This window comes from Platalea leucorodia, assembly GCF_965183815.1.
Source record: "Platalea leucorodia genome assembly, chromosome: 5".
Taxonomy (NCBI): domain Eukaryota; kingdom Metazoa; phylum Chordata; class Aves; order Pelecaniformes; family Threskiornithidae; genus Platalea; species Platalea leucorodia.
In genome coordinates, this window is record NC_138827.1 from 51,133,651 (window position 1) to 51,149,610 (window position 15,960).

Below are 15,960 nucleotides of genomic sequence, written 5' to 3' on the forward strand. Positions count from 1 at the left end.
TAGTACTCAATACCACAGGGTGCTTAAGTTAAGAAAAATGTGTACAAAACAAAATTTCAAAGCAATTAACTACCTGTCCCTAAGCCCAGAAGCAGCCTTGAACCTGTACTGTTTGGTACGCTTAGGACTCAAGTTCTTCCCCCAGTGTGAATGCCTCAGAGCTCTTTGAGCTGCTGAGGAGGTTACCCAGAACACATCAGAAGACAGAGAAAAAGGAAAAAAGGCTTGCTCAGAAGCAACACGAGCTTCACGGCTTGTGCACACAGATGAAGCAGCACATCAGCCCAGGCGCTGGCAAAGGAGCAAATGGAAAGCGTGAGGAAGTCCAGTGCTTCCACCAACCGCAATCACAAGCTTCCTTCAGAAAGAAACAGTAATGTGCACAGTCCACCTGCTCAACTACTTCCCACCACAACCTTCTTCGTTACCCTGCATGGTCCCACGCCAGTCCAGAGAGCACCAGGGGTACTCTCCCACGGGCTTTATGGAGCAAGTGGTTTTAACAACTGAAAGGGTTCACAGCCAGGTGCAAAAATACACACAAACTTGCAGCCCACAGGAACCAGCACCTGCACGCAGGCCAGGACCCCGAACACGCCAGCCCCCGGGGGCAGCAGCAAGGGCTGCTCCCCGCTGCCAAGACAGCTCTGAACGTACTCCTGTGCCACAACTTGAGAACTTGTGGCCTATGCAACAGTAATAAAATCAAAACTTATACTGGCCGGTTGCCTGCACTATCAACAAGTTACTCTCAATCATTCTAGCTCTGTACCTTACCTGATTTTTTTTTTTTTCACACCCACGTACGCTAATTAACGGTTAAGCAGAATTCAACCACTTGGTCCTCCATACCTCTGAGGAAGTCACCATATCAACAGCGTAAGTGGGCCTGCATTACTCTGAATGAACAGAAAGTGTTACGCGTTGGTACAAAGCAAGCACCACGGTCAGTCTCAATGCTGACTTGCTGTGAACACTGTACTGCTTTTGACAGCAAAATTACTTTTACATGAGAACACGGTATGCTACACTTTCATAGGGGCATCTGTGCTCCAAATATTTCAGTGATCATCCAGCTGTTCTCTCACACTACTCTGCGCCCTACTCCAACCATACGCACTATTTGCCTTTCAAATTTTATTGCCCTAAGGTAAGAGAAACCAGACATCACTTCCTTCTCTAAATGCTGGTATGCAGCCAAGTTCTCCTCCTGTCCACCATTTGCACGCCCTGGAAGCTAACGTTTTCAGCCAGCCCACTAACCTATTTTTCTTTAGCTAGCCCAATACATGGCATCGGGTGTCCAACTGAGAAGAGGACTGTTATGGGATTGTGTTTGGGTTTGGTTTTCTTTTGTTTGTTTGTTTTTTCGTTTACAGACTAGTTATAAATACAGAGGCCTCCAGACTGAATTACAATCTGCACAGAATCGAGGATAAGCACCTAGCGTGTAGGACACCAACCTTCAGTCACATGCGTCCTTCAGAAAGACACCGATCCCCATGTCTTTCATGGGTGTGCAACAACATAATGAAATAAAGACAAAGCATTAATCTGCTTGTGGCTGCTTCATGGCAGTTGATGTGAAGCAGTTCTGCTGAAGACTCCCTTAAGCCTTAAGCACTCCCATGTAAACAAAACCTCAACCCGCTACAAAGTAAACTTATGCAATTGGAAATAAATGTTTATTTTGAAATAAAAAGAAGACAACTGTATATGTACAGACAAACCATACGCCTTTGATCAACCCTACAAAGCATGCCTGCATATAACAAACAAAAATTGTCAGCCTCATAACTTCCTTTGGAAAAAAAGAATGATTTCCCACACCCTGCTTATTCACTAAGATTACTTATCACCCTAAAGAATACTATTTTATTTATTTAGTAGCAGAAATAAATCCAAACTAAAGATTTGTAGCTGTCAGTGAACATGGTAAGCGCATTACTAACAAAAGCGGAAACAAGGGTGTAACCACGCAGGACACGCTGCCAGTGCTGGCACTCTCAGGATGTCCCAAACTTGCACCTCTTGCTTTTCTAATCTAGCACAAGTAAATAGGTGACCGTACAGATTACAAGTACCAGCAGAGGATCTCCATTACCACTAAAGCTTTTCCCCTACCAATCAAATGTTATTTTAATGTCACGTATTAATTTTGGGTTTGAGTTCTATCTCAAAGCACCCCTACTCCCCAATCCTATGCTGTTACACCATTCCAGCCCCACACAGCCCTTCAACAAGCAGTGATCCTCGTTCAAAAGGTGCCACGGGAACTCAGGATTGGGGTTAAGCGGAATAAGTAATCTCCATAATAAGAGGATACAACAGAACGCTCTTGTACCATCTGCTATTACAACAACAACGTTTGTTTACACAAGTATTAAAGGGAGGTTAAATTTCAATATCTGAAAGACAAATATTCTAGGAAATAATATTTAGAGTGGACCCTGTCCATTCAAGCAGATAACCAGAATGAATAATTTACAGCCACACTTTCATCTCCACTGCAGCTGAGAAGAGCTGCATCGTAAGGAGCTTGGGGAGATGCCGACGCATCTGCTCACCAAGTGGAATAATCGGGAGGACTCCAAGCAACAGTGGTCCAGTAACCCGTTCCACTTAGGTGACAAATGGGACGGGAAGCAGCGGGAGGAACAAGGAATGCAAAAAAACCCACAACATGCTCATGGCGAGGTCAGTGTTTCATGCTTTTGCGATACTGCACATTCTGCCTCGGAGATAAGAAGTGCTACGCTAGATTTTCACCTCTAAATTGTCACAGCTTCTTCCTAAAGGTAGCTCAGGGTCGAGGAAGGGGCGCCTGCTCACGCTGACCTGGCACGCTTGCACCCAGGCCTTCCTGCCGTGCCACGAAGACTCAGAAGCCGAGAATAACATCGGGGCAGCATCAGTTCGTCCAGATTGCTCCAGTAACAGTATGCAGCACGTAACAAACAGCTAACAAAGCAAACACACATCAAAGAATTCTCCAGAAATCCAAGCAGTTCCCATCATACAGCTGGGAACCAAGCATCATTTGATACTTTTTCCAGTGACATGTATGAGATTGAACTGACAGGCTGAACACTAATTTTGTACAGATGTTGTTCAGGTGGAAGGATGGTGCAGTTTCATCAGGGGAAAGCCTTGTAAAAAGATTATAAGAATCTAGAGGAATAACAGTGGCATAAAGAAAATCGTTGTTACAAAGTAGGCAGACAAGGGGAAAAAATCGTATCTTTGAACAGATTAAAGAAATCTATGTGTACAGCTAGCAGCTGCCAAGAGAGACAGGCAGTCTGGTATAACTCTCATGACATACAAGGATCCAAAGCACCCTGCAACAGTGTCAGGGGACAGCTATAAACATTCTCCTCCTGTCATTCTGCCTTGACAGGTTTTGCTTATTCACATCTATGGGGTTTTTTTGTATAACATCACAGTCTGTTTGTTACCTGAAAATAGGAAAAAGCAGATAGACACAGGTATGATTTGATGTAGCACAATGAGAAGGGTCACCATATAAGTAGATAACCAGCAGAGTAAAAACTGCACAATTTAGATCCAAGATCCTCTTCCCAGCAACACTTTGTCCGCTAAAATAGCACTAGGACCATCAGTCACAGAGCTTAGCAGTCATTCCAAAGTTAGCTTTGTTTACCTAAATACAAACCCAATGAAAGCTATTAATGATGGATAGTTCACCTATTACCTGCCTTGCCTATTACTTACAACACAACTTGGTTGGGTAGCACTTTTTTTTTTTTTTAAAGAGTTTCCAGAATGCTTCCAGCATACTACTAAGCAATACAAAGCATTTCTGTACGTATACAAATTCCGCCAACTGATATGGTAAGCAGCCTACGGCAGAAATCTAAGAAACTCATTCAGAAGTCCTGAATTACACATCCAGCCGAGCAGAATAAGAACTAGGAATAGCCTCAGCTTTGGCATACAGAACTCCCTTTTCTTCCGTCCAATGTATTAACTGAAGATAAGCTTTACAGTACATGTAACATAAATCAAAACCAACTGTGCATATCTACGGTGTGTCTGTGATCAACCAGATCAATTAGAAAACAGATTTTTAGACCAGTCTAAAATGAGATTGTATTAGGCTCATACTGGAAAGATCGGTTTCAGTAGCACACTCCTGTAGTTTCTGTGCTAAACTCAGTATCCATCACAAAATCCATATTAAACTGAAAACACGCAGACCAGCAGCCAGCCCCTGACAATAGCTGCTACATACCCCCCCCGAAGTTCAAGGAACTTGCTCCATCTCCTGTGATAGGGACTAGAGCAGTGTTTTGGGCACAGTTTGCATGCAGTCGCACACTAACCCTGGCCTAAGGCTTCTATGAACACTTTGTAAGCAGAAGGGCTTAAAAGGAGAAGGAAGTAAGCAACAGGGATAGAAAAATACCTGGTCTTGATCCATTTCCAGTACAACACTTTCCTAAAGCTGCAGCTCATGGAAAGACATCTGCCTTCCCTCTGTCACCTCTGCACTCCTACGGGTGGTGGCAGAAGAACCCACTGGATCAAACAGACCTCCCCATACAGGCGGCTCAGTCACTCCAGCGCAAGTAGCCTGGCCCCATCCTGAGCCACACACCATTTTCAGAGAGGACCCCAGAGACTAAAAACCAAAACAGACTAAGCAGAGAGAAAAAGACAGGGAAAGAACACACTGGAAACAAACTTCAGGAAAAAAAAAAAAAAAATTCCAACGGCCACACATACTCACATTCACTTAACGAACAAAAGGTGAAGGAATTGGCATAGCTGCTCTCTACTTAAAAGTGGGTCAGGCAAGACAGAGTTAAATACGGGTGGTTCAAAGTATTTGGATTACTTCATTCTCTACAGTACAGAGGAAGAGACCTGATCCCACAAAAATGAACAGAAGACACTTTTCATAAGTGGAACAATGTTAAGTCATTACTTTCCTTTTGTTGAGGTTTTGAAAGCATCAAAGGAGGCAGAAGCACAAGTTAAAGTTCTTTTAACATTTAAAAGAGCATAAATATAATAATGTACCATTTTATTCCTCACCTTCTCTCCCTTTGCCAAATATGTTTACACACAAACATCACAGCACATTACGGAACATCAATATGCCACAAGCATTGACAAAAAGAAATCAAAATGCTGAATTATAACGCTTTGGAGTTTTACAGTTAGCAACTCAAGGCTCACCTTGAAATTCTAGGTATCACAAGCAAAACCCAGTAAGTCACATTCAAACATTAGACCACAAAATGTTATTAGCACAGACACCATTTGCTCCCATTGTCAATAATAAAGTGATGGATAGAAGAAAGAAAGTCTTTTAAATGCTCCAGTCTTCCATAAAACTAATGCTGGATTTTCAACAAAATTAGTAAGTTATCTTTAAAAGTTAATAAAGATAGTCAGTTTGACCTACACAAAACACTTTAGTTCCTCTTAACTAAAAAAATGGTTTTCTGCTGTTGGGGAGAAAGGTCCTCTAGGTTTGTGGGTGTTTTTAAGCAATTTTGCCACTCTAAAAAATAAAGCGAGACTTTCCTCTTTTGCCAGTGTATTGCTGGCAAGTTTTCCTCAGTTTTCCAAAGATAACCCATAAATTTTAGATCATGCTAGGACCATAACCTTTAGAAATCTAGTTCTAGGGCCTGCGCTTTAGAGAAAAGGGTGATTGATTTAACAGAATTAGCAGCCTGAGTCAAGCGAGCAACTAAGCGTCGAGTTAAACCTAAAGATTATACCTGCCTGAGCATTGCTTCAATGAAGTTTTCAGCTTAGATTGCACCTCTGAAGTGCATAAGGAAAGATTGCCCCATCACACACATGCACACACACTTCGTCTGTTAACTATTGCAGGTTTTGCTTTAAAATTCTAATCAAAGAGCAGGTAGAGTTAAATCCAAAAATTAATATTCCACATTATTTTAACTATGTCATATCTCATTTCCCGATTCTAATCAACGCAAAGAAAGTAGTTAATAAGCTAACATTAATAGTGACTAGCATTATTCATGTTAGCCAACTGACTACACTAGAAGCAGCAGTTGTTCTTCTGCTCTATAAATATGCAAGAAAGAAGCCCAGAGCCGCATTCAGAGGTCAGTGAAATTAACATTGTGCTGCAATCGAAGTGAAAATAACAACAGTAAGGAGGTTAAAAAACAGTTTGAAAGCCACATGAAGGGCAAGAAAGTAGGGAGTGAAGCAACGTAAAGGCAAAACCTATTCAGTACTTCCAAGACAACTAAACGAAGAAGAAAGATAAAGAAAGTAAACGGCTCTATTGAGAAATTTTGCACAGATCATCACTTAATTAAACAAACTATTCAAAATGCAGTGAGCTTAAAACCAAATGCTGTACTAAAATAATCTAGAATACTCAGTGGCAATAAACACAGGCAAACAAGAAAATACATTCATGTCCACATACGAGAGGTAGCACAGCATTCAGGGAGGACGCAGAACGAAAGGATGAGACTCTTCCAGTTCAGATCACCAGTAACAAACCAGGAACCAGCACCTCTCTAGCACAATTATCTCCCGAAGTGGCAAGAAAACAAAGGTCTATTCTCAAGCGATGAAGAAAGTACTTCCACCAGTGAATGCCCTTATAAGCAGGAGGAATCCAGCTGTTGAAGTCCCAAACTATACAAAGACATTTATTGTCCTAATGACAGAGGACAACGAGTTCTAACAATCAAAAATAGCACACAGGCTGTGAAAGGCCAGGCATTTGCCCATCAGTGTATTAAGTTTACCAATTTAGGAGGAGTGAGGGCAGAAAAGTAGCAGGACTACGTGTCCAGCACCCAATGCCAAGAAAAACATGATTCTTAGTTACAATTTGCTTACCTTCTATAGAAGGGGCCTGGTCCACAGCTGCATATAGCATCTCCTTCAAAGCCTGCAAGGGAGAGAACAAGGAATACAGTTAGTATAAAAAATAAAAAAAAAAATTTACATTGTTTTGATACGCCTGTTTGAAAACAAAAGCAATTAAAGCCCTTTTATCCGCCAGACTGACACATAAAGCTATGGAACGTGATGTCAACGCTATCACATGTATTGCTGTTAACAAGAGAAACACAAGTTCATGTTTACTGACTGCTTTGTCGAAAGCCTGTTACCTTACTAATCTATGAAAATTCTTCCAACTGTATTTTTCAACATCTTCCTTTGGAAAAATGTTTCTTGGTTTGAAGGATATTAAAGGAGTTTTTGGAGGAGGTGTGGGGGTTCTTTTTGTTTTGGGGTTTTGGGCGGTGTGTGTGTGTGTTTGTTTATTTTTTAATGTAAAAGTGTTGCGTGACACAGAAAAGAGTTGGTCAAGGCAAATGGAGGAAAAGCAGCCTCAGGGATTTCTGATTTCACTGTTATACAGGAGTACAGAAATACACATACATTCTAAAAGCTGAAGACAACACGACGAAGGAGATTAGGGAACCAGGGGTGATGGCCTTCTCTTGAGGTGGAAACTGAAGGACAACGTTAACACCAGCCAGAATTATTAACCAGGTCTTCACGTCCTAGAGGCACCGTCAGCTGCCTCCCAGAGACCACAGGAACAAGCCGCTCACCCACGCTCAAACTGCTGGTGCAAGAGATAAGCAGTGAAGGCAACAGGACCAGGAGGCGAGGTGGTCCTACAGCTCAGTATCAAGCACTCCTGGCAGTAACCCCTTCTGTTACCAGAGTCAGGAGGGAGGCACCACATCAGAAACCTCATCGCTTGCAGCTCCTTTTCAAAAGGTCTCTTTTCAGACGGTAATTAGGATGCTGGTATTATTCCAGCCACAGACTAAAGATTTGCTCTCTCTCACATCACAAGAGCAAGCAAGTAAACAATCAACTGAATTCAGATCAATGGCTGAAGGAATAGGTTGAACCGTAATTTTGGAACTAGAAGCCACCAGGAAGGGCCCATTCCTCCTGCAAAGTGATTTGTTTACACACACCCCACATCACTTGATAAAGACAGGCATCTTACCGCACATACTGAGCGTGAGCGTGCTTCACATGCAGCTGCTGCAAAAACTAGATGTTATTCCCTCACTTTTGAGCCCACGGAAATCTAACACACAAAATTCATTCAGGTCTTTCTAGTTCCTGCCTCTTCTGCCTGTTTCCCAACATATCGTATACTTCTATAATCCTACACCTCTGCATTTACCATCTTGTGTGTCGTCGTCCCCCAGGTCAAAACATCACAGCCTAAATAACAAATTCCCTAATACCCTCAAGGCAAAAACCATCAGCTCAGCAGCTGGAAACTCAGCACTCTTGTAACATGGTGGTTACGATCCTGTTCAGTAAATAAAAGGTCTAAAGGACACATCTGTTTATCAGAAGATATCCTAGGTGGCAAGCTACACCGGCAGCTCAGACATCTCTCAAAGGTCTGATTCCCGAGTCCACAGAGGTCTCAAAGGTCACCTGGGTAACTGTTTTCCCAACTGAGCCACTGCTGAATGATCCTCATACCAGCGGCACAGCTCTCCTCTACCCTCGGTGCTTTTTTGAAATTCCTCCCAAACACTGGCCGCTGCGGTCCTTTTCCCTCCATGACTCACTGGCCAGCAGCACATGATCTGCCTCCCTGCATCAAGTGGTCAAAAAGCCTTCCCCTTTTTTCATGCCGCTCGTCATCGTCGCCTACCTATAACTTTTTCCATGAACCACAACCACATGGCATAGCATAAACAAACCTGAAGAGACAGCAAATTCAAAGTCACCATAGTAAAAACTTTGTCCCTTAACCCACCCAGAGGTAAACCTGCAGTATACTTCCCATCTCTTGTTTTACCAGTCATTTTAAAAAAACAAATTAAAAAGGACCACAGCACTGACAGTTCTGCACTAAACAACCTTGAAAGCTGAAGGTGTCAGTCGTCCCGCAGACCTCTCCCCATGCAGACTGACATATTACAATCTGGCAGCTGCACGGCAGCAGATTTTGTTACTGCTTACCTGACCTATAAAAGTAAACCAGCAACCTGAAAGTGAAAGGCTCAGTGCTCCTTCACACCTAAAGTATTTAGTCCTCTAGACTACAGTTTTAGAAATTATTGTTTCCAGAAGTTGTCCATCACTGTCAACTTCAGAGGTTTAAGGATTACTCTTTCTGCCCTCAAACTAGGCAAAAAGGGTTATTTCCTTACTTTATCTTGTGCTAGTGATACACCTTGCACCCATGGTAAACTTGTATAAATGTATATCAGAGAACAAAAAAAAAAAAAAAAAAAACAAACAAAAAACACAGAAAGAAAACACACGTAAAAACGCAACTGTCAAACCTTGACAGTGAACAAATTCAAGGACAAAAACCTTAAAACGCTTGAACAAAACCGTTGTTTTAAACGAGTAGCTTTCAAACTGCTTATGCTCCTCTAAGCTCGTCCGCTAACACTCAGAAGGACAAATAGTGAAATAGCACAACAGATTTGTGTCAGGAGGTGGCAAGCCTGGGTGTGAACTGCCTATCATGAAGCAGGGTTTGACGAGCAGAATTGGCCACCTCCCAAAAACGGAAAGCCTGTTTCTGGAAGAGAGACCCTGACGGCAGGCAGGCTACCTCAGCTAGCGGTTTCGTTCTCCCCACCTACTTCCTGCTGGAGGATGCGTCTCGCAGAAGTGATTTCTGAAACGTGGCAACCTGTTTCCCCTCTCCAAAGGCAAAAGTCCTTAAAACCTGGAAGTCTCCTTAAAAAGGAAGGGAAGTCACCTGCTCGCACCTTTTACCCGTCTCTCCCATGAAGTCTGTACCTGTAATAACTGTTGCGATTCTCCTTCTTCCGCAGATGCTGCGATTCCAAAGGTATCAAGCACTTTTTCTTTAAAAATACCATCAGACTTCTGCATACAGATAAACAAATTCAGGCCAGATTAACTGAAACAAAACTGCCATCTGGCAACTGTAAAACTCCACCGCGTTTCCATCAGCCGGACGCGCAGACGTACGCTCTACGTTTAGAAGTCTGAGCAGAAGGAGCAACACTCTCCTATTTCTCCTACAAGCACTCCAGAGATGGACACAAGGGCAAAGGAAATCTGCAGCATGATTTGTGGATAAACAGAGGACTAGCAACCCAACAATTTCGCTGCATCAAAAAATGTGCATTAAATGCAGTGAAGCATGCTTTTAGCAAAAAAAGCATCAGCCAAAATTCATCTAAGAGTTACCTTAATTTGTTCAGCACTGACTATGTAGAAAAGAGAACTCCGTTGTCTGACACAAAAAATGGCATTTTGTTTGTTTTCGTATTTTATCTTTACACCAAAGGAACCGAAAGGAAATGAATGGCTCAAAACTTAAGGTTTTAAGACAAGAAGTGCACTGAAGCAGTACATGCCGCAGCAATCCTTTAACTGGCTGGGAAAAGGCTACTAACTTTACAGAAGAAGCTGTGCTGCCAGATCCCCTAAAAGGAGGTGACCAAATCTTTTCACTCCCACTGCCAGGGTTGGGGCATATCCACGGGTCACAGCCCAGCTGCACAGCGAGAACCGTGCAGCTGCGGGACCCGAGGGCCCAGGTGCGTGTGCGAGGCAGCCAGCACCCTACGGACTTGGGACACACACACACACCCCCCGAAAAATGCTGCTCCCCTCCGCAGCGGTCTTTGCACAGAGAAGGCAGCGGGTACAGAAACTTGAAGCATTACTTGTAACAAATAGGAAGTTTTTGGATGACAGACGTTGAAATCATGACCAAAGTTGTCTAAAACTTTGGCATATTTAGCGTTAAACATATTTAACAAGCATCTCCACAAATTAAGCGTTTGTCAGTACCTTGTTTTAAACTCTTAATCACGTCCAGGGGATAGCCCGAGAATGACACTCAGGACTTCAATGGTAAAAATGCCCCTTTACGTTGGGATTATATACTACCGTATTGCCACTGGTCTTCATGTAAAGCCCTCCTGATCATTTGCACTGACTCAGGTTTCAAGAGCCATCGGTTGGGAATGGAGTTTGCGTACGAAGTGTGACATCAAAATTTGCATGCTTTCATGTAATCTTTAGAATGGAAATTTGGAGTGGAAAGTCAAATCAAGTCAATCAAGGTTTGTGTAAAGCTCCATGTTAACATTGACTCAATCATGGCAAATGACTTTGCAAAAGGCTGAATGAAACAGAATAGCGTATGTCATCCTTTCTCCTCTTTTCTACAAGCCAAGTTGTTCTTTCTTAAAAAGCAGATGGACAGTAATGGTCACTGCAGAGCTTTTGCTGAAAGAAACTAAGAATCTAAGCCATAGCTATCAAAGCGTATCTTCTTTTTGCCTGTTTAAAGAAAGTGAATGGATTTTTCTCTCTCTAAAGCTCTTCCACTGACCAAACATCTACCCTCAGCCCAGGCAACTTCCATACTTCCTACAAGCACAGTTATAATACTTAAACAGATTTTTGTTGGAGGGAAAAGATTACACTAATGGTAAGAACTCTGAGGACTGTAAATCGTTAAAGACCATCTGAAAGTGAAACTACATTTTTAGGTATTCAAAACACAACAGTCTCATTCTTCTTCCTGACGTTATCAGCGGCAGATTACACCCTCCTCCTAGTTTGGCTGGCAGTTTATGCGAGGCAGAGCTCCTTGCAGCCACACTTGCTGCGCATCCCATCAAAGCAGAGACATGTCACCTGGTGAGGATCTCACAAGTTACCTGGGTCTTACCACACTTCGGGGCTGCCTGACTGCATAAGTCACCTGCTCTCCAATGGAAATAACTACAAATACCAGAGTAGAAAAATAAGATGACTACAGGTAAGCTTTATGATACAGAGTGACTTAAAGAAAGCAATTTCTGTACCATCTTCTAGTCCTTTCATCAGCATCTTGAACTTGCCATGGGAAGTCCTCGGAAACAGGAATAATCTTTTCAGAGTTAAAAACCTACACAACAAGATCTCTCACTCTGAAACAGTGCTTGATTACTGCTTTAATTAAGAAGGAAAAGATATAAACTGTCAGATGAAGAAACATTATAATGCTATTAAATATACAAATATTTTTTTTACATTTTACCATGATGCGTGCTGTAAGCAATATAGCACGCAAATAACACAATCAGCGTTTGGCCTTACGTTTACTAATCGAGAATTTTTCTCAGAATTTTTCTTGACAAAGGAGGGCTGTATGCTTTCTGCCTCAAGTATAATCAACAAGTAAACCGAGGTAGCGCCGGCCTTTTATGCACCGCACCCACACGACCACCAGTTACTGAATAATAAATGCCAGACTATTCCATTACTGTAATATGCATGAGCAGGAGACTGACTCACATTCAGCCAGCTGCAACAAGGGAAACAAAGAGTTTGGAAACTTATTACTAAAGAGGAGGGTGGGGTTTTTACTTTAATTCACTCTACGTTAAGCTCTCTGTCCAAGGAGGAGATCACTTAAAGTCTAGAAAGAGTAACAACCTGAAGGAAGTTTCTACTGAAATCTACCTTTATTTTAAACTGGGATGAAGGGAGAATGACATAATAATACTGCCCTAGTTAAAGCATCTGAAAATTAACCTCCTATAATGAAAACAGTGGCCGATAAGCAGCCGAGTTCTTCACACATTAATCAAGGTATCATAGTTCACTGGGTCTCCTTTACCCTCCCCTCTACATCTGTCTGGTCAGCATGCAGCCAAGCCTTTTGCCCTTCTGTTTCCTCCTTGCCTTCCCCTCCAACCCACCTCCAAACCTTCTCTTAGGAAGATAGATACACAGGTTTTCTGTTTCCAGGAACAGAAAACAACTCTTGCACAGATAACCCATCTGAGATACGCTGCAGAACTAAGCTGGTACTTTATTTCATCAAGACAATAGTTTTCCTCCTTCTCAAAGACTGATCTATTATTTGGTCATCTAGTTCTCCACATAACTCAAGGAGATCACAGTTTTGTTCTAAAGTCAAATCTGACTGCATTTTTTATTTAAACATCCATTCCTTTGCAGTCAGGTAAACAAAGGAATGGTCCAAAGGGCAGATATAAACTTTTCGAGTTCAACATTATAACAAAGCAAGCTAAGATAAATGTGACTTTCCTTGCAAATGCAGACAGACTAATAGGGATATTAGAAATAAATTGTTGTTGTACTCCTAGAGAGAAAATACAGGCCTTCAAATGATAACAAATGTTGTATGGTTTTGACTGACTCAATCAGTGAAGAAGTTTTGCTGATCATGGCTCTCCTATAATCAGCTTTCCGTTGTCTAGGTTTAATTCTTACTTGTGGAAAAGACCAACATCACTGGCACCAACCACTTTTACTGCTAACGCTGAAATAGGAAAGGGTTTTACTACAAATAAGCACCTTCAGCTTCATCAAGTTAAACTGAAGTCAGGCGTCACTTGAAACTAAGCAATCAGTGTGACCTTTAGAAAGCTGGCATCATAAAAACTGAAAAGCTGTATTCTGCAAATAATTCATGATTAATGCAGCAGAACTTTGTGTAAACAGTGCTCACAAATGTCCCGATTCAAGCGGTTCACCTGAAATCAAGTATGAAACAGCGAGATGCTAGCCTTATTTAAAAAAAAAAAAAAAAAAAAAAGAAAAGAAAGGGCAACGGATGCCGGGCTTTCTGCCCTGTTTGGAGGCACTCAGGTAAGCCGCCAGCGTTGCCACACCAGGCTGTGGCCCTTCACAGGGCAACGCCTGCAGGAAGGGAAGGCTGGGCGGGCGGGGGCTGCCCGGGCCGCTCGCCCTTGGCAGCCGCGGAGGGAGGGCGACAGCCGCCTCCCAAAGTCACCCCTCCGCCGCCGGCCTGCGCCGAGAACTGGCGGTGGTGCTGAAAAACCGCGGCGACCGGCAGCGGGGCCGCGGCCGGGCTCCGGGGGGGGGGATGCCCGGGAGCGGAGCACCGCACAGCCCCCGACGGCCGTCCCGCTGGCTCCGCGCCTCTGCCGACCTTTGTCCCGCACCAAAAGCTCACCGGCGACGATTAATTAATTAATCGGCCACCCAGCGCTTTCCCTCCGACCGGTCCCACGCTTCGGGGGGCGGCGGGAGCCGCAGCCTCTCCCCGCGAGGGGCAAACGCGGCGCCCGTACAGCCTCCTCCCGCCGAGAGCGCAAGCGGGAAGCCGCCGGCCGCCAGACGCCGCCGCCGGGCAGGGGAGCAGCCCCGCAGCCCCGCAAGCCGCCGGGACGCGCCGGAGGACACCCGCGCACCTCGGGCGGCGCTTCCCGGGCACCGGCCACCCTGCCCCGAGGAGACCGGCGCCGGCTTCACACCACCCCCCGCCCCCCCCCCCAGACCTCCCGTCCCCGCCCGGCGCCGAGCCCCTCTCCAGCGCCGCTCCCCGCCGAGCGGCACGGGGGGAGCGGGCCGGGGCGGCGGCGCGGCCCTACCTCATACTGGATGTACTGCTTCCGCCACTCGGGGGTGATGTGCGCCGCGAGGTGCTCGGCGAACTTCATCCTGCCGCCGCCGGGCCGGGGCCGCGCTCGCTCTGCGCCCGCGGAGCCGCCTCAGCGGCGCCTGGCTGCCAAGGGGCCGCCGCCGCCGCCGGTAGTGGGGGGCGGGGGGGGGGCCGCCGCCACACATGGGCCCCCGCCCGCCCGCCCCGCCACTCCTCAGCCCGCCTCGGGCCTCCTCAGCGCCGCCCCGCCGCCGCCGCCGCCGCCTCCTCCGCCGCCGCCGCCATCTTCCCCGTCCCGCCGCCCCGCCGCCGCCTCCCAGCCGTCAGCCGGCCCGGCAGCCAACCGGCCGCCGGCAAGGCGCCGTCGCCACGGCAACCGCCGCCACCGCCCACCCCCGCGCGGGGCGGGGCGGGGAGGGGCGGGGCCCGGCGGAGGGGCGGGGCTCGGGGCGGTCGGCCCCGCCCCTACCCGCCGGGCCCGCGGGGGGGGGGGGCGGTGGCGGCGGGGCTCCCCCAGCGGGGGGCGCCCGCTTCCTTTTGCTCTTTCTGCTCATTTTTGGGGTCGGTTTGGACCCAAAGGCGTCACCTTCGTCCCTCAGGATCGCCAGCCCAGCCCCTCCATAAGCGATGGCAGCTCTGGGACAGCCCCGGTTTGAATCCTGAACCCTATGGGGCTGGCCGGGATGGGGTGGGATGGGATGGGATGGGATGGGATGGGATGGGATGGGACGGGATGAGGTGGGATGGGATGGGGTGGGATGGGGTGGGATGGGGTGGGATGGGGAGAAGTGCAGCAGGGAGAGTGGTGTGCGTGGGGGGAAGAGGTGAGGGGGTGGGGAGGTACCAGCCAGCGAAAAGGGAGAGTGTGAGGATGGAGATGGAGGGGAAGAGTAGGAGAAAACACAAGAATTCTTACTTGTCTAAGTGAGAATTGAGGGAGGAGGGAAATTGGGCTGACAGGCCACAAAGAGCCAGGGGGAAGGAAAAGAAAGAGAAGACAGTGCAAAGGAAAAGGAGGAGGGGAAGAAAAAAGAAAAAAAAAGGGGGAAATTCTCCCAGAGTTGCACGATCACAAAAGCCTTTGCCCTTGCACCACTCATCAGGCTTACCAGCAGGGTGCTGTGCACAGCGTGGCGGGGCGAGGGGGAGCAGGGAAACCCAGGGCAGGTGTAGGAGCGAGCCCACCCGTGTGGAGGCACGGCTGCCCCAAAGCACAGACACCCCCGGGGGCTGGAGGGTTTGGTACCCATGCATTATGGCATGAGAGACCAAACTGGAGCTGTTCGGAGCAGGGCTGCAGCCCTCAATTATCCAGGGGTATCCCAGTGGCCCTAATCCTGCCCCCTCCCCAGTTCCTAGATTGTGGGAATTCCCTATGTTTGGGATTCATTTTGGTTTTCCTTGAAGCCTCACAGCCTCCGGAGCTTTTTCCCATACCCGCACCAGGGTGTTAAAGAAGCAGCGGATCCCATCCCAGCTGAAAGCCCCTCCACGAGGCAGCGTTCCTGCCCGCTGCCGTAGGCAGCTGCCCAGAGCACCGCTCCTACTGACGTCTGCAGGAGCAGCACCAGCCCACCTGC

General features: G+C 46.3%; 1 protein-coding gene across 4 annotated transcripts in view; it reads right to left on the reverse strand.

The window, feature by feature from the left end:
- Positions 1–14,517, reverse strand: part of XPR1 (xenotropic and polytropic retrovirus receptor 1) — a 117,346-nt gene extending 102,829 nt beyond the window's left edge. For all 4 annotated transcript variants that reach the window (XM_082313331.1, XM_082313333.1, XM_082313332.1 and 1 more), the window contains exons 1-2: positions 14,370–14,517; positions 6,868–6,919 (exon numbers count right to left, since the gene is read on the reverse strand). In XM_082313331.1, the coding sequence (XP_082169457.1) occupies positions 6,868–6,919; positions 14,370–14,438 (121 nt within the window). In that variant the 5' untranslated portion in view covers positions 14,439–14,517. The remainder of the gene's footprint in view (positions 1–6,867; positions 6,920–14,369) is intronic.
- Between the last annotated feature and the right edge of the window lie 1,443 nt (positions 14,518–15,960).